The sequence below is a fragment of the Furipterus horrens genome, unplaced genomic scaffold (genome assembly GCF_987537825.1).
Source record: "Furipterus horrens unplaced genomic scaffold, mFurHor1.1.pri manual_scaffold_2, whole genome shotgun sequence".
Classification (NCBI taxonomy): Eukaryota; Metazoa; Chordata; class Mammalia; order Chiroptera; family Furipteridae; genus Furipterus; species Furipterus horrens.
Genome location: NW_028327172.1, coordinates 174,463,270 through 174,482,410, shown reverse-complemented (window position 1 = coordinate 174,482,410; position 19,141 = coordinate 174,463,270). Strand labels below are relative to the sequence as shown.

Sequence of the window (19,141 nt, the reverse complement as noted above, 5' to 3'; positions counted from 1 at the left end):
CCCAGTATAATCGTGAGAAAAATATCACATAAATCCCAATTGAGCGGCATTTTACAAAATAAGTAACTTTATTTTTAAAAAGATTTTTAAATTTATTTTTAGAGAGAGCAGGATAGAGGGAGAACGAGAGGGAGAAAAATATCGATGTGAGAGAGGAATATCGATTGTAGGTATCCTGACCCAGGACTGAACCCGCAACCTAGGCATGTGTTCTGACTGAAAATCAAACCAGTGACCTTTCGCTTTGTGGATGACACCCAACAAAGCCACATTGGTCAGGATCAAAATAGTTAATTATTAAAAATGTCAAGGTTATCAAAAACAAGGGAAGTGTGAAAATCTTTCACACCTATGGGGAACCTGAGAAAACAAGATGATTAAATTCAATGTGGTGCCCTGAATGAGATCTTGCAACAGAAAAATGGTATTTTAGAATAACGGAGGAAATCTAAATAATGTTTGGACTTCAGTTAATAGTAATGTATCAATATTTGTTCATTAATTGTGTTATATGTTCCAAATTATACCCCTGGCTGGTTTGGCTCAGTGGATTGAGCGTCGGCCTGCGAGCTAAGTGTCGCTGGTTCGATCTTCCAGTCAGGGCACATCAGAGAAGGAAAACTCTGACTCCAAAAAACCTCCGCTGCCTTGCGGCATACCTCTTCAGGGGAAAGGCTAAGGGAGTAAACCCCGACAGAAAATCCGGAGCCGGAGTCCCTAAGGCGGTTTGACGTTGTAGTCAACACCGGCAACTCCTGCGGTGCACCTGAAGCCAAGCTGTATTGACTCCGTCTTTCCCTTGGATCCTTCAGCTGCAAAGAGAGGGGGGGTCTGCTGCATGGGCAACAGCAGACTCTCCATATCACCCTGCCCAGGCTCTGTAGCTTCAGCTTCACTGGAGAGGACACTCCAGCGTCATCGCAAGATGTCGATTCAACACGGGAGGAGACAGATACCGTGTCACTCCCGAGTCGGACTACACAACCATTCTCGGCGGTGCAGATAGACTCTTAAGAAGCTACACCATCGTCTCTCGAGACGGACGGCTGCCGACTGGCTGGTTCCAAATTAATGTAAAATATATATAATAAGGGAAATTGGGTGTGGGGTACCCAGAAACTCTCTGTACTATCATGGGAATAATTCTGTAAAACTAAAATGGTTATAGATGAAAAGTTTATTAAAAACAAAAACACAGCCTGCTGTACTTGAACCAGAGAGGGAGGCCAAATCCCATCACCTCTATTGTCACATCTCCAGTCTCTTGGCAGCCTCCGGAAAAACCTACACAGACACCAGGAATGCTTTGCAGTATGATCCATAAACCTTTGGACTTAACTGTCAGTAAAACTAGATGATGAAAATTGAAGTATAACTGAGGTCTAGTAAATGGCAAATTTATTCATTTTTTCAAGGCCTGTTAATTTATTAAAATAATAAAGTTAATTTGGTGTAATCTTTTCTTTAAAGGTTCAAGTTTAATGCTGACCAATACACTCTCCTTAGAACTCCAAAGCACTTGGTACTTTTTTCAGTGTATCTAAAAAGTATTAAGTAAAGGTGATTGTTTTATAATTATACAAGATCTGGAAAGGAGAAGCTAAGATATTGAGGATGGATTATTAATACTGTAAAATCTTACCTTTTATCTGAATTTACTTGAATGTTCTTCATTGTGAAATAATAAAGTGCTAATAAAAATAAATCTGTTTTAATGCATGTGTGATCATATTGACTGACATTAGCAATAAGTGTAAATGGCAGATTGAATGTGCTATTATAAATCCCAAAGTTTTAAAGAAAAGTTATTTAAAGCACACAATAAAAAAAGTTTATCAGAAATAATGAATTGGAAACAGTATATCTTAATTAATTAACAGCACTTTATTTTTCCCATATTTGAAATGTTTATCAGGTTAAATAATTTGCTTTAAGTGAAAATGTAGCATCGGTAATTAAAGATTATACGATAAGTCTTGGTAAAGTAATTTTGCCATTCTTTCAAAGCCACTACAAACTAAACTTTTAAGATGACCAAATGATTAGAATGATGCCCTAGAAGTAGAATTTTGACCTGATCACCTGAATCCATCTCACTCAGGAGCATCTTTCAGGACAAGTATCTTAGAGTGCTTAATAGGGCAGAGAACAAGGAAATACAGTTATATTTGGGCCTCCTTATTAGTAGATGCTGGTGTATAAAGCTGAATGCTTTGTAATACTACTTTACACTACCTAATAGAAGAGTTATGAAGAAGAAATCTTATAGTATTAAATACTTTTAACCTATTGTAAGTTCACAATACAGTGATCCCTCACTTATCAAGGGTATTGCGTTCTAGACCCCCCCAACCCCGCGATAGGTGAAAATCTGCCAAGTAGGAACCTTACATTTATTTTAGTATTTACTGTAAAGTACTGCAAAATCCTGAGATATAGCAAAAAATTCGTGATAACTAATTAAATATGTTTTAAAAAATCCCGCTATACAGTGAGGCTGCGATAAGTGAACCGTGATATAGAGAGGAACTACTGTACTTCTGTAACGGTGAATGATCAAATGACTTGGTCCAAAACTTTAATGGAAATGTAGAATAGCAATAAGGTTAGAATATGTACTGTGTTCATTGAAAAAAACAGAACCAATGGGAAAGGTATACATGCATACATGTATATATGTACTTTCATATACACATGTGTACACATTTATACATGTGAAGACACTTTAATTATTGTTGCCACAAATAAGAAATCAAATACAGCCAGAGAATTTTAGAATGTGGAAGAAACACAAACCAATTACTTAATTTTACAGAGAAAACTAAAATCTTATTTATTCAGTTTTCTAAAGTTTAAGCATCTCACTAAAGGACAATCCAAGATATTGTTCCCTTGGAAGTGTTTTTGGCTCTTTTCCTTTTATCAATAATGACAAAGATTCACAATAGGTACTTATTACCATAGGTACTCTAAACAAGTTCTAGCACTTGCTTTGAATGTCATGATGAAAAAAAAAATTTTAAGCCATACTTTGACATCTTAAAAAAACAATTCCTTGAAGTCCTTCATGTGGCACCATGAATGAGGGAGTAATCACATCATTGCCAGTATATTTACTGTCACTGTCCTTAAGTCACATGCTAGAGTTAGAGGAAAATAGAATTAGATTATTCTAAGTGTTTTTCTTTTTAATTATATCAATGATTGCTGAAAAGGAGAAAAAATGATAAATTCATTGTTTTAGGAAAATTAATTTGGTGGAAGTTCTCTGAGTGAATTCAAAGAATATTAGGGACTTTTGAAGCTGGAATTCTAGTGAGAGTGCCTCTGTGTGGTGTCAAGCATAGCTGAGGAGACAGTGAACCAGGTGTTGCCATTTATATCAAAGATTAAAAAATGGACAAGAGGCAACAATCTGTGAGAAAAGAAAAAGAAAATCTAAATTCTACTTTTTTCTCCACTGTGTTTCTAGTGCCTAAAAAACTACCTGGGACATAGCTAAAGCTCACTTAAATTTTTTGACTAAAGTCCAGTTACAGAGATATTTCCACAAAGGAAAACTAAGGAAAGTAGATACTATTTCATATTGTTAGTTAGTGCAGCTAATCTATTACACAGATTAAAGGCTAGTTCAGAGATATTTAATTATTTTTCAAAAACAGACCATCGTGTCAGAAGTTTGTACCACATTAACTTATTATTAATAAAGAGAATAAAGCAAACGGATACATGACTGGCTTTACCTCTTAGTTTGCAAGAGTATTCTACCCTTAGCTAGTCAAGATTACTTCTAAATTTGTTTCTAACAAACACAAATTTTATTCCCTGAAATAATTTATAATGCAAATGATAGATAATAAATCTCAAAACAACTATCTCTAGAATCACAGACATATCACTCCTACCTTGTTTCCCCATAAATAAGACAAGTGTCTTATATTAATTTTTGCTCCTAAAGATGTGCTAGGTCTTATTTTCAGGGGAGGCCTTATATTTCTAAGCACTAGGTCTTATTTTCGAGGGATGTCTTATTTTGGGGGAAACACGGTAGGAAGTTTGCAGGCGGCATTGGATCACTCTTCTCCTGGGATTGGGAAAGAGGAGTTACCAGCTTGAGGAGCTGTTCCAGGGGCAGAGGCCTGCAGCAGAGATTCACCTAGGAAGGCAAAATGTTGTAACCCAAGTTATTGTAGCCACCTCAGTTATGGCTCAGGGGGATGAGTTGTGTGTTAAAACTCCTTTCCAGAACAAATAAGAACTCATGGGGGTTTGAACCAACAGAAAATAAACTAAAGTTCCCAAATGGTGACCAGAGAACAATAGGCAATTCACAGAAGTTCATAACAAGCTGGTCGAATCTGGGAAGGATTCTTTCCAGGAAAGTCAGGCTCTCAGAGCAGAGCTCCAGTTCCCAGAGGAGAGCCCAAGGGAGACTAACATAGACCCTTCACCCTCAGAAATGCAGAAATTAGAAATCTGGACACTCATATTTGGGATTTCCAAAATCTGAACCATATTACTTGGGACATGAACCATGTTATCACAGTAGAGACACTCCAAGGATGTGAGCTGTGACTCAGCCAACAATTTGAAACCCAGAGACAGCAGTGTAATGGAGTGCCCAGAATCAAGCCTTCTTTGAAAGGAAATTGGGGCAGAGCCAGGAAATACGGTGTCAGTGTGCAAACAACATTTCTTGGGCCATGTAAATAGGGAGAAAAAATAATTTTAAGCCAAAGCATATGGAGATTGGGTAGGATAAATACTTTCTTGGTGGTACTAGTCTTGGAAAAGGCACAGATGGTTTACGAAAAGGTAATGATTGGCCTTAACTTGAGAGAATTTGGAGGTTCAGAGTCAGGAGCAAAACAGGGAACTGATTAAACACTGAGAAATCAAAGTTTTGAAAGTATATCTGCTTTTAAAAACCCACTTGATTGCCCAAGTCAAGTCATAACTGCCCCTGTTTCAACAAACTACAGGTAGGTTCTTTTACATTTGCAGCTTCGGCCCTTTAGAAGTCTGTGCGGAACTTAAGTGTACTTCCAGACATTTCCTTCCTATAAATGGCGTCAAATTTCTCATTTTGGGCCACTGTGAAGTAATTCTTCCAGTCACCTGTAGTACCTAAAAATAAGAAATACAGAAACATATGAAGGAGTAAAACATTTCCATTATGAAGGAAAAGCTAATGTATTCCAAAAGAAAAGGTTGGAAAAGTTAAAGAAAGATTTTCCTTCTATTTGATAATTTTAAAATGTCATTTCTCTTTTACTGGTATTTCTTCCCATCTAAAACGTGGCTTATAACTATAGAGTTTGACATTTAAAGACATATTTGAAAAGGGTTAATTTTTTGTCTAAATTTATGGACTGTATAATATGTAGTTCCCTAAAAGAAATTCTTTAGTATTTCTAATTGTTCTGGGTCATAGGGTTACAACTGGACACTGGTCAGGACATATTTTACATCGTGAGTTACTTTGGAAACTGTACAAAGGTGTGTTCAGCAGCACAACCAAACTATAAAATAGTAAACTAGAGTTTACTTTTGAAAAGTTAAAACAATTTTAAAACACTAGAACTATTTTCTATTTTAATAAGTTATGGAGATAAATGTTTTACAAGAAAATTTAACCATATAACTCTTGTGAAATTAAGGGTTTTCTTCCACATGTTCCTGTACACAGTACATTCCTAGGGATATGTCTGTTTCCCAGTGCACCAACTGAAATTCTACCCCTTTCCCTTCAACTCAATAAAGAATATTGAAATCAGAGGGTGGTACTATTAGGTGGGTAACTTCTCAAATTTAAGTTAATAATTTGTTAAATGCATTATTTTTATCATTAACAAAACATTTTACCACCAATTATAGACAGCAAGCCCCAATGGAAGCAAAGCCGTATTTCGACAATGAGTGCCATATTCCTCTATTTTCATCTTCTCAACTTAAATTTAGATTCCATGTTTCCTATAATTCAGACTGTATTTTTAGGTAACAAAACTTCCCATAAGGTAAAGAAAAGGTTCTTATCTTGACAAATCCTTTTTAACGAAGTGACCACTGTTTTCTAAATGATATGGGATCTTAAAAGAATATGGTACTTTGTCCTGACTGGTGTGGCTCAGTGCATTGGTTGCCTTCCTGCAAACCAGAAAAGTCACAGGCTCAATTCCCAGTCAGGGCACATGCCTGGGCTGCAGGCTAGGCCCCCGGCTGGGAGTGGGTGAGAGGCAACCAATGTATGTTTCTCTTGCACATTAATGTTTTTCTCTCTTTCTCCCTTCTTTCCTCTCTCTCTAAAAATAATTAAATGAGATCTTTAAAAAGAATATGGTACTGTGTTGACTGACACTAGTTTATCATGAGAAGAAGGACACAGATTGAAGATTTATATGCAACAAATTTGGAATGACATATCAGAATTGACAAGACCACTCCCATTTAGCAGAGTAGTAAATGAGAAGAGAAATTCCTATCAAATATTCCAGGTATTCTGACAATAGGTTTACATGCATTATTTCCTTTAATAATTTCTAATCTGATTCAGCAGTTGTTTTTTTTGTAGGTTTTCTTTTTTGGGGGGGGGTAGTATTTTTAGTGTTCTTATTTTACAGATGAGGGAATTGATGTCCAAACTGACTAAGTAATTTGGTAGGGATCACAAAGTGAATCTTCATTTCAGAGTAATGTATAAGAAAGTAAAAAAGGAAATTAAACTTAGAAAAATATTCACCTTTGCGCATAAAAGGGGATTTGCTGTGATCCATCACTGCACTTGGAATATGTGTATAATTCACTAGGGGGTTATCCTTCATCATTGCAAATGAGGTGTGGTGGACAATCTTATCCAGGATCTCATCATTTAAGTTTTTCTCTAGAAATGTAGCAATCTTCTTGATTTCTCGCTTTGGATTCTGTTAGGGGGTAAAGAGACATCCAAGAAAATGATAAAGATAATATAAAAGACTGTAATATTTATAATCTGTTTTCTTAAATGTTTATTCTGAATATTGAATCCATATTTTGTTGGGTCCATTAAGTTTTAAAGATTAATTATAAAAATGAAGAAATTAATTTATGTTTAACAAAAATAGGGTAGAAATGTTTTGTTTGTTACAAATTTTTTAGTTTACATTTAAAGTACAATAAAACAAAGTTTGGGCTAAATATTAACAATACCTAGAGAAAAAATCCTAAGTGCTATTTTAAGCTCAATTTGTAATCAGATTTGAACTGTGCATGTTTTAGAGACCCAATTTCTTTTTATCCTTTCCAGCTCTTTTTTTCCTGCTTTTAATCAAATAAGTTTTTGTTGTTTTTAGTAACAGTATTTAAGAACAAAAATAATGAATTCATGGACAACTTCAAGTATATTTGCCTTAAAGTTTAAATACTGATCAGACCTTTCTTATATATGCTATTAAAAATAAGCTAATAAATGGCATAGATATCAAGACCTAAATTATTTATTAACTATCAAGGATAAAAAGAACAAAATTTGAGAAATGGATCGTTTTCCAGATTTTGATGACATAAACAATATTTTCAACTTTTTAGGAAGTCAAACTAAAATTTGCATGAATACAATAGAAAGATTTTGAAAAGATAATATCTAAGTTGAGTTAAAAAAGATGAGTCAGAATTTCCAACATGCAAGGTTTTTTGTGGTATCAAACAGTGAATTTCCAATAACAAAAAAAGTTAAAACTCTTGGAGGTATTTCTGTCTCATAGGGTGTTCAAGGGAGAAAAAAAAGCAAAATGCTTGGAATTAGATTTGAGGTGTTCATGGGAGTGAGAGAGTTTATAAAACTAGAAAGATAAATTGGGTTTGAATTGAGAACATCCTTGGGTGTCCTGTGGAAGGATTTGAACTGTATCTGTAATGCCAAAGTGAACCAACAGTTTTTAATAATGTCTTATTAACTCTGTGTGTGTGTGTTCATATATACACATGATTATGTTTTGGCAGGGAGTTCCCTAGAATGGAAGTTCTGGTAATATTTTATGTGTGAGACCTTAATGAGAGAAGAATGAGAAGTCTAATTAAGGGGTGGCAATGCTTGGAATGAGTAAAAAATCAGAAATCATGATAGTGGAGAAGAAGCCAAAAGAGAAGTTAGTAGTAGCACTAGGAAAACTCACAGATGGACAGGCAAATAGACAACAATTTCTGTTAGTGACTCAAAGTGTTCGGAGAATAATCTGGCCATAGCCAAAGTATCAATGATGATGTTAGTTTATAAACCAGTAGCAGTTCAAGTACAGAGTATTGGCTCCTATTGAATCTTCCTCTGCTGCATTTGTCTTACATCCAGTTGATTGAGAACTTATGCAGACACTCATAAACCTGATGTAAATGATTGAACTTCTCTCTGAATTTTATTCTTGAGATGTAATTATACTTTTGCTCTATTGTTCTATGAAACCTCTTTATTTAGCATTGTCTAAGAATGTCTGTATGGCAGTAGAAAAACATTGTCTTGTAATTATGACCCTTATAGAAGACTTGAGTGGGACTCAAAGTATCTGGATATGCTTATAAAGCTGATTAGGACAGACCGTAAATGAATATAAATGAGTTGATTTGAATAAGGCCGTTTAGCCAAATAAAGAGAAAAGGCTGACATGAGAGCATCATGTGGCAGACAGCATGTGAGTCAGATTTTGGATACCAGCCCAGCCCAGGAAATGTATTTCTCTATTCTGTGGAGAATAGGGACTATATTTAGCAGCTAAAATTGCTCTTTTCATAGAGCTAATAAATACTACTCATGTGTCCAGGAAGAAAGAGAGATACTTGGTACAGAAGAACAATTATCTCTCTTATAAAGAATTCACAATTTAACCTGATTAATCAAAACCACTTTAGTTTTGCAGCTGTGTATGCCAGCAAATTTACATTAATTGCTTCAAGCACTGATAAGATTTAGACCATGGGTTCTCTATGGGCTGCAAACAAGTGTGATAGAGGGTGAGAGCCTGTGCAGAGCAAAAAAATGCAGGCAACTCCCTACTAAAATGTGAGAAATAATCTGGGGTTTCTCAGAAATACTTGGGACAAGGCAGATTTTTACCTGGGACATGATTTCTGTTATGCTAAGTAGAATTGTCACTAAAATTTTTGTTATACTGCTTATTCATTCATTCATTCACGCGATCAATTATTCATACAACAAATGAACGTTGAGCCCTTATTTATGTGGTAGGTGCTATATTAGGTACTACAGATGCTGTCACAAGAATGGCACATATGTTACCTTCCCTCACAAATCTGAAAGTCTAAAAAACATCTTTATTTGTATACTCTGGCTTTTAGAACTAGAGAATCTTGGATTCAACATATTTGCCATGTGTGTGTGCATGTTTGCCTAATTTAAGTAAAATAGCCCAGAATAAGCCTAGAACTTTGAAGTAGTATTTGAAGTAATGCTATTTTATACAGGAAGTTAAATGAATGCTTATGAGTCCCTAAAAGGAGGTAGTAAGAAAATAAAGGAAGGGGGTACATTCAAAGGATATAATAGCTAGGGCGTGTGAACCAATGAGATGTTCAAGATATAGTTGAAATATATCCACCATATGGAAGCCAATGAGGAACATTAACTTTTGAGCTTTGAAAACTGAAGGGACATATAACAACATTAACCAAAAGAGAGAAGGAAAGAAGAAGAGGATGGCATGTTGGAGAGAAAGAAACAAGATGAGATTAGTTTTGAATATGGTGATTTGAGGGTCATTTTAATAAAAGAATGGGTTTGAATTCAAAGTAGAAGTAAAAATAATTTTTGAGAGTTCATTAGCCCATAAATAGTTTTGACAACAGTGGGCATGGAGATGAGTACCAAAATATGCCAAGCAGCTTAAAAAGAAGAATGACTGAGTGCCAGAGAGAGATTCACTGGAAAACCATGAGAGTGTGACAACCTGTTAAACAAAGAAGAAAATTTCAGAAGGAAAAGATGCCCAAAAGAAAAACAATGATTAAAAATAATAAGAGAAAAAATATATCATAGGTTTCACAATTAGAAAGTCATTAATGATCTTGACAAGCTTTAGGTAAGCAGGCGTGAAGAATAGAAAAAGCAATCATATTATTTTGAACTCCATAAAGTTGAAAATTTTATATTAATCTTTTTACCCCAGGATGTAGTGGGAAATTATCTAGAATTAATTTCTACCATTTTACCTCTTTCATATCTTCATAGTGTAAGAAAAGTATTGGATGTTCTTCTTTTTTCTTCCACCAGCTCTTAACATGATTAAACCAGGAACCATAGGCCACTAAAACCAGAGAAACAGCCTATTTCCATAAGCATTCATAAAATTAAAGATCTGTTTCTGAACAATACGTCAAATTGTGCAAACATTTTGTGGAATTTAATAATCAAGGGATCTGAGAATGTAAAGCCAATTTAAATATATATATAATCAACCAAATATTAATTTAGAAGCAATCAGATTAAAAATATATAAAGTACAAGGAAGTATTTCGAGTGAAAATACATTGACCTATAATAGATTATACTTAGCCTCACATGGAAGAAAACTATTATTTTATAAAGTACACATATCAACAATTTATCTATATTATAAATATACATGTGACATATTTTACTAATTGTTTGGACAAGGTAAACAATTTCTATTGTGAGCAGAGACTGGGCTTCTACCAACTGAAAAGAGATTAGAGAATATTTTCATTAAGCCAGTGTTTAATACCATGTTTATATATTGAATGTTATAGTAAAATATTAGACATATTTGACTTAATTTTTTAAATGGTTTTTGAATGTACTTGTTACTGATGGGAAAAATAAGTGTTTAGAAAAGAAAAATTATACCAGTAATAGCTAATACTATCATTAAAATTTTTAAAAATTACTTATTAATTTTAGGCCACGGCCTACCTACCATTTCCAGCCATGAAGTTCTCCAGATACACTTCCCAGGTGCTAGGAAGAGGGTGCAAATTATTCATTAAGTCAAAATGGTAATATGAGACTGCAACATCCTTGGCATTTCGAGCCACATAAATCATCTGCAGGAAGAGGAGGAAGAAGTCAAATGGATGCTATTTTATTTAGGAAAATAAAAGTTAACATATAGGCAAGAAAGCAATGTATTTGAAATCCATGAAATTAAAAACAGGAAAAATGTTACAGAAAATTAATCAAACAAAACGTGGGCTTTTTAAAAAAATCAACAAAATTGGTAAACAGTTAGCAAGACTGACAACATAAAAGAGAGAAAATACAAAGAAGAATATAAAAATATGTCCCATATCACATGCTATCAGGAAAATGTAAATTAAAACAACGAGATTCCACTCCACAATAATTATTAGAATGACTGAAGTCCAGAACACTGACAGCACCAAATCCTGTTATGGATTTGGAGCAACAGAAACTTATTCATTGCTGGTGGGAATGAAAATGGCATTGCTATTTTGGAAGACACTTTGGCCATTCTTTTATAAAATGGTACATACTCTTACCATACAATTTAGCAATTGCACTACTTAGCATTTACCCAAAGGAGTTGAAAAATAAGGTACATACAAAAACTTGCACATGGTTGTTTGTAGCAGCTTTATTCAAGATTGCCAAAACATGGAAGCAACTGAGATGTCCTTCAGTAGATGAGTGACTAAATAAACTTTGATAATCTCCAGACAATAGAATATTAGCACTAAAAAGAAATGACTTATCAAGCCATGAAAAGACAAATGAATCTTAAGCGCATAATATTAAATGAAAGACCACAATCTGTAAAGGTTACATACTGTAAGATTCCAAGTATATGATATTCTGGAAAAGGCAAAACTATAGAGAGAGAACAGTGGTTTTCAGGGTTGGGGAGGGAGGGATGAATAGGTGCCGCACAGAGGATTTTTAGGGCAGTGAAACTACACTGTATGATACCATATTGTATGATCACATACACACACACACACACACACACACATATATATATATATATATATATATATATATATATATATATACACATATTTATCCGAATCCATAGAATGTACAATACCAAGACTGAACCTTAATGTAAATTAAGGGTTTGGGGTGATAATGATGTGTCAATCAATGTAGGTTCATCAGCTGTAACAAATGTGTCATTCTGGTGGGAGATACTGATAATGAAGAATCTAAGCATGTGTGGGGAAAAGGGATTTTTGGGAAATCCCTTTGACTTCCACTCAGTTTTTCTGTGTACTAAAATTGGTGTATAAATAAATGAAATTGCTGTAGAATAAAATAAAGTCTGTTGAAAGAAAGAATAAGAAGAGACTACATGAACAACTTTTCATTACAGAATTCAACAACTTAGAATTCCTCACGTATCACAAACTAGTAAAAGTCAGCTAAGGTGAAATAATCTGACTACCAATATCCTTATGTTGAGTTTTCAGAGAAGACAAGAACTTCTAGGGACAGCTGGGGAATAATAGTAACAATACTTTGCTGAGATGAGAATCCTGTCGCTATATAACTTCAGAAAACTTCAATATGTAGGTTTAGACTAAAATAATTGAAACACTTTCATTGAAACATCTGAGCAATTATTTACTACATGAGTGAGGGTATAAGGTCATTTAAAAATTGGCTGTCAATCTAGAGTGTACCTTGCAATTGTACGTCCAGAAAGACTTAGGAAGGAGATCAATTGGTAGATGTGTCTTCACAAGCCGAGGTGATGGAGTCTTCTCTAATTGTTCTACACCTGAGAAAATTTAGTTTGGTATATAGAGATATTAGAGTCTCCAAGGAGCCTGCATTTCCTGTTTTTTTCAGCCAACCTTCCAAAATTTTTTTAAGCAGTATATAATGCTGTTAAATTTTGGACTAATCATAGGCATTATTTACCAGGATTCTAAGAGACAATATTGTATGACAGTTAAGGGCATAGGTTCTCAGGTCAGCCTCCTTGGATTCAAAATCTAACTCTAACACTTACTCACTGTGAGACATTTGAAAGGATCTCAGTTTCTATGCCTCACACTCTTCACCTCCAAAATGAGGAGTAATAATACCAACCTTAGCACTTTGGAGTTTTATCATACCGGTGCATATTAGAAATAATTATAAAAATGTTTTCTCTATGCCAAAGAGATATTAATAACTAGTAAGTCTCACGTCAACTGTTTTGCATCAGCTGTTGTATTTGCATTTTCATTATTTCCTGTATTTGTTATAGATATATATATATGCAAAATGAAAAACTGTTGTGTAACTTTTAGGTATTAGCTGAACCCTCCAAGATCATCGAACTAATATGTGGTAGAACTTGGTTTCACATTAAGTCTTTGGATAAGGGACATTTAAACTTCCCTGAGACAGAAAGCACCCATTTAATTTTCTGTGTTTAGAGTCAGGAGGATCTCACTAATTAAGAGACTTGGCCATTCTGAAGGCATTTGTGGAGTAAAGATACACTCAGAGAATTTCTGACATAGACTAGAAAGAGCTGGGCTACCTCTTTTCACTTAATGCTCTTATAATGGACTTCGGCCTGTATCCCAGGTATCTCTGTTAAAAATGTCATTTCTTATGGAGTCACCAAGATCTCACTTATTGTCTCCTCTTTTAGGATTCACATCCAATAAATCTTAGTCCTCTGCATATTTCTCACAATATCATTTATATCCAGTCTAATTTCTAGATTACTTGTTAATCCTACATTATCTTTCCACCTTTTGCATATGAAGACACACTTGCCCATAAAATTATTTGACTCACTAATTCAAAGCAATCCTATACCTCAATTGTTTACAAAATTCTATTGCATGTGTTAAAAAGCAAGTCAGTGTCTCTCTAGTAAAACATCCTTTTGAAAGGTTCTATACAGTATTTACTTTTGTTTCATAGTTCATTTTCCTACTTGTTTATTGTCAGTTTCTATGTGTCTTTCTTGTCCCCATCCCCAAACACACACATTAGAATGGAGGTTTCATAAAAGCAGAGATAGATCCTGTTTCACCAACAAATGCTCTATAAAGACTAAGGCATAGGACACGGTTGTATTAAGAAGAATCCCTTAATATCAATGCAGATGGGGTTGGAAAACTTAGGAAATAAAGATGCAAAACTCCCAGTTAAATTTGAATTTCAGATTAACAACATATACCCTTGAGTATAAGTATCTCCCATGTAATATTTGGGATATATTTTTACTAAATAAAATAACAATCTGAATTTAAAATTAAATTGGGTATCCTGAATTTTATCTGGAAAAATTAATTATATACTTATGAAATTCCACAAGGTATTCATTATATTTCTACTGACTTAATAGTTACAGCCTCTTTACTCAGCATTTAGAAATGAAAGATTGTAATCTTCCACAACTCACTATTCCTTCTCAATGTCATGATGTCATGAACTCTTACGTCTGTTTTTTTCATGAGGTTTTTCCCACACTGTTCTTCCTCTTCCCTCTCTAAACTTCACTGAAAGATTTCTCAACCTCTTCTGTCTTGTAATTGTTTTGCCATTGAGATCCTTTAAATAAACCCTTTACATGAACAGATATAAATTGGGAATACGTAAAGACACCACAACTATTCACATTCAGGCTCCAGAGTAGAGCTGAGTGCCAGTTTATCCTCTACCTGGTTAACTTCACCTACTCACTCTCTGGCAATGCTACACAACCTCACTAACTACCTCCACCCCCATCTCTCACCAATAATCTCCACTCCTCTATTCCTGATTAATTTGATTCTATGGCTGCTTTCCAGTTTTCCTTGGCTCTGGAGTATTAACTCATTCTTGCACTCATTTTGGTTGCTTGTCCCAGAGTAATCCTCAGGCAAACACACAGAATGAATGACATCCAGTTGGTCCTTCTTTGTCTACATAACTAACCAGCTCCAGCAGGGCAGAGAATTTGGATTCTTCTCTTTAAATTGATAAACGATTTCACCACCGTACTTACCCCAAGTTTCCAGCAGCCTTGAAGAGCCAGGCCTCACTACTTAACCCTTCTCACTTGCCTACAGGACACCATCTGACTATCTCTTAGCTCACCATTTCTTAAACATCTCAAGCCCTACATGATCTGTCCCTGTCTAGCCTCTAATTGTTTTCATCTCATTTTCCCATCTTTTATTGCAGCTGTTGGTTGCTGTAGTTGTTTTTAAGTCCCTGGACTCTACCAATATCTTTTCTGCATCTAGGTCTTTATAACTGATACTTCACATTCCTGAAATATGTTTTCTCCAACTATATGCATGGTTTTCGGTCTTAATTTAGGAGCAGTAACTCTAATTATCCAATATAAAGTAAACTCTCCTGTTTTTCCCTTTCATAGAGCTTTATTCTTTGGACACATAAGACCAATAATATTCACATATTGTTAGTTTATTTATTTATTTAATGTTCCCAAATTACCATAAGCTCCTTGGGTTTAGGACATTAATTTACTAATCATTTTGTATCTAGCCCATAGAACAGTACATAGTTCTTTAGAAGCACTTAATAAATATTTGTGAAATGAAAAATAAATTGTATTCATAATAAATTCTACTTTTTGAGAGGCATTGTACTTCTTTACTTATTTAACTACAGTGAAGTACTAAATTAGGAGTTTATTTTTCTAATCTACCAAATTCTATAATATAGAAGTCAATAAAAGATAAGAAACATTGTTTTATGTTATCAACCAAATTTTTAATTGTTTCCTACAACAGAACTCATTCATTTTGGGGTTTAATACCCGAATATGTCATTTGCTAAAACTGCACTGTCTCTATATGCCTTGTTATTGTACTATTCTCAAACTTCCCATTTATGTTACCGAATATACTACATTTTATTTGAATGGAGATCATAAATAATAATTAAAATTCTCTATAAATAATATTACAAAATTATAATTCCTAAATGGCTTAAAATTACCTGAAATTCTCAGTCCAGGGACAGCCATTTCCAACATTGGAACTTTAGCAGTTATAACATCTCGCTTACACTTTTCAGCATCGCCATCATTTAAAACCATGTCCACAATTTCACTTACCCAAGTGGTACCTGTGTCAAAAAGCAACATTTTTTAATAAAGACCACCTGAATCTGAGGGGGAAAGTATCTGTTGGATGCCTGCCATCCTAATACATCTTATAAGAAACTTAATTCTGCAGAGTTTCCTTTTCTATGCCCCAAATGTCCATTTTAACATACTTCAAATAGATGGCTATACTGACTGATCAGAATACTAATTTTATTTAGGATGATAATGATTTTATAGAGAAGCTGATTTTCAGAAAACAAAGGTTGAAGTCAGACCTGCATTTGTCAGGCCACAAAACTCACCTGATTTGGGGTAAGTGGCTATCACAATGTCATCTGGTTTGCTGTGGAACTTTTCCACATTTTCCCAGTTGTTTGCAAAAGCAAAGACCATGGGGCAGCCATGGATCATCTTCAAATTTTTTCTCAGGACGTCTTCTTGGGAAGTCATTTTTGTATCAGATTGTACAAATTCTTAATAAAGTATTTACTGATAATCAAATCCTGTAAAAATAAAGAGGATAAGAATCAGAAGCTGAGTAACTAATGTTATTCTTAAGACACTGCAACTTAACACAAAGTAAAATTGGCCTCTCACACACTAAGCGCACAGAGACCTAAATACAAAGGGCATTTTTGTGAGTATAAAGCTGTGGATTGCAAGAGCAGCAACTGGCTCAGTGACAAGCAGAACAAAGGTCTCTGGTGGAGGCTTTGGAAAGAAATGAAACTTTATCTTACTTCAAATTAAAAAATCACATTACTCAGAAATACATTAAAAAGTATCTGGACTTAATGCAAAAAGTATCTGGACTATTACTCATAATTACACTTTAGTTTGCCTCATTTTCCCTTATAGAAATCTGTTTTCTTTCTTACCATTTTTTTCTGTACATAATGCATTTATTTTCTCTGCTTGTAAGATTATTTTTTCTTTATCACTGATTTTGAACAATTAAATTATGATGTTTCTTGGTGTGGTTATTTTTATGAGAGTTTGTGTGCATACACATGTGCACTTCAGATTTATTGAGCTTTTTAGAAATGTTCCACAGTCATTATTTCTACAAATATATTTTTATCTCTCCCTCTTTCTTCTGAAACTAAAGGCACTGTAAAGTTTTTCACAGCTCACTGATGTTTTACTTATTTTTAAAAATATTTTTCTCTCATTGTGTTTCAATTGGTATGCCTTTATATTCACCAACTTTTCTTCTACAATGTGTTATCTGATGTTAATCCATCCAATGCATTTTTTCAGGCATTGTGGTTTTCATCTCAAGAAGATCATTTTGGGAGTGATTACATGTTTCCTGTCCCACCTTTTCAAACATATTGAATATAGTTATAGTTACTGTATGCAGAATCTGTTTAAAGACTTAAAACATGTTAGTGGTGACCCAGAAATAGACTTCAGTCTTCCCAGCTCTACTCACTTGATCATACTGCAAATCTATCATGGGTGGGCCCTACCCAGAGTCAACAAATGTTCATGATTTATCTTATTTAAATAAGAGGTTCGCAGTTTATAAGGAAATCTTTCTTTGACAAAGCAAACTTTTCCCTGACAAAGGCACAAGCTTTCCATGCTGCAAAAATGTCAAAGAATGGTATGAATAACAAGAGGAAAATAAGGCAGCTGATTACAATGCATGCTAGTCATGTCTGGGATATGGGTGTAACCAGTTCAGAAATCTTGGAGAATTAGTCCTGAATTAGCACTGCTTCATCGTGACAAGTGGATGGTGATGAGTTCATAATGACATGCAGTGATGGGTCCAGGAGGTAGGGCTAGAAAACATAAGAAAACTAATCTTATCGAACCAGATACATTGAAAGACAGTTCATGGTTGGTATTTACTTTCAAATATAAAGTTAGTTCATAAAAAAGTCTTTTCAATCCTACCAGAAAGTAACAGTGTTATGTGGCTATGTATTGTAGCCTGCATGATCCAGCAAGCCTTCCTATTTATTAAGCCATAAGCTGAAAATTAAATTGTTTAAAATTTGGTTTTAAGAAAGATTAATAAAAAAGGAAAATAATGCACCTCTTAGAAGAAACTGAGTCATCTGACTTCAAAACTGAATGTTTCTTTTAATGAGAAAAGAATATTTGTTCCATGTGTTTCACCCTATATAAAGTCCTGCTTTATTTGGTCTACATCAAACCCCAGCTACCGAAATAAATAAAATAAATAACATATTCAATATACTGTAAAGCGCGTGGTGCACACACTTGTTTGTAGGGGTGGAGGGAATGACAGAGGAGAGGAGTGAGAACTAGAAGTGAACTCCTTTTTCCCTTATGAGGCTCAGTGTTTCATGAGAAGACAATCCAGGCCTGCTTCAGAAGAGTCTGATTTAATCCAGAAGAATAAAGGGATCATGGAAACCTGACAAGTTCTGCACAACATAACCATAACTGAGTTTCCTTTGGAAAAAAAAAAATATGGCAAAAACATTCAAATTACAAGCTTGTTCAAAACAGAAATCATTCAAAGAGCGCAATCTTCTGTGGATACAAGACAAGAACTTCAAGAAGAGAGATTTAAAATGTAAAGTTTACCTCACAATTTAATCCTCCTCTTTGATTTTCACTTTCAATCAGCAGTGCTCCTCTTGAAAGGAACCTTGAGAGTTTGTAGTAGTCCAGGAAGGGCAGGGCTAGGGAGTCCTGGGAGGTGAAAAAATAAATTCTACGATATGATTTGAATGTGGTTTTCAGGGACTTTATAGGCAGTTAAGGCACACACACATATGCTCACAAAGGCAAGGCATGCTGGTTCAGTAGCTGGCCCAGCCAGGAAGCACTGAGAAAGAAATGGATTGGGTGGTAGCCAGAAGTGAGCAAAGTCAGATTGTCTAGATTTGAAGGTTCCCTTAAGGCTTCAAAGGTCCTGAAAGGAGTGTACAGGGAAAGAACCGAAGAGTCAGTGGATGAAAGACTTGCTTCTCTACAATGTATGAGATTGTCTTCTAACCATTTTGGCCATAATGAAAAGTTGTTTTTTCTCTCTCTCTCTCTCTGTGTGTGTGTGTGTGTGTGTGTGTATGGTGGGGAGTGTTTTTACCTGGAAGAAACATGGGCTCCTAATATCATGGAAAGAGCAAACATAT

General features: G+C 34.7%; 1 protein-coding gene across 2 annotated transcripts; it reads right to left on the bottom strand.

Moving 5' to 3' along the window:
- Positions 1–1,863: 1,863 nt before the first annotated feature.
- On the bottom strand, positions 1,864–18,829 carry SULT1B1 (sulfotransferase family 1B member 1). 2 transcript variants are annotated; one of them, XM_090266795.1, is made up of 9 exons: positions 18,591–18,829; positions 16,328–16,528; positions 15,917–16,045; positions 12,643–12,740; positions 10,920–11,046; positions 10,195–10,289; positions 6,740–6,920; positions 4,997–5,127; positions 1,864–4,156 (listed from the first exon to the last, which is right to left on the bottom strand). In XM_090266795.1, the coding sequence occupies exons 2-8, from the start codon at positions 16,473–16,475 to the stop codon at positions 5,015–5,017; spliced, it is 891 nt and encodes a 296-aa protein (XP_090122921.1). In that variant the 5' UTR covers positions 16,476–16,528; positions 18,591–18,829; the 3' UTR covers positions 1,864–4,156; positions 4,997–5,014. The 2 variants fall into 2 exon arrangements, with proteins under 2 accessions (XP_090122921.1, XP_090122920.1); XM_090266794.1 differs by having other exon boundaries at positions 1,864–5,127.
- Between the last annotated feature and the right edge of the window lie 312 nt (positions 18,830–19,141).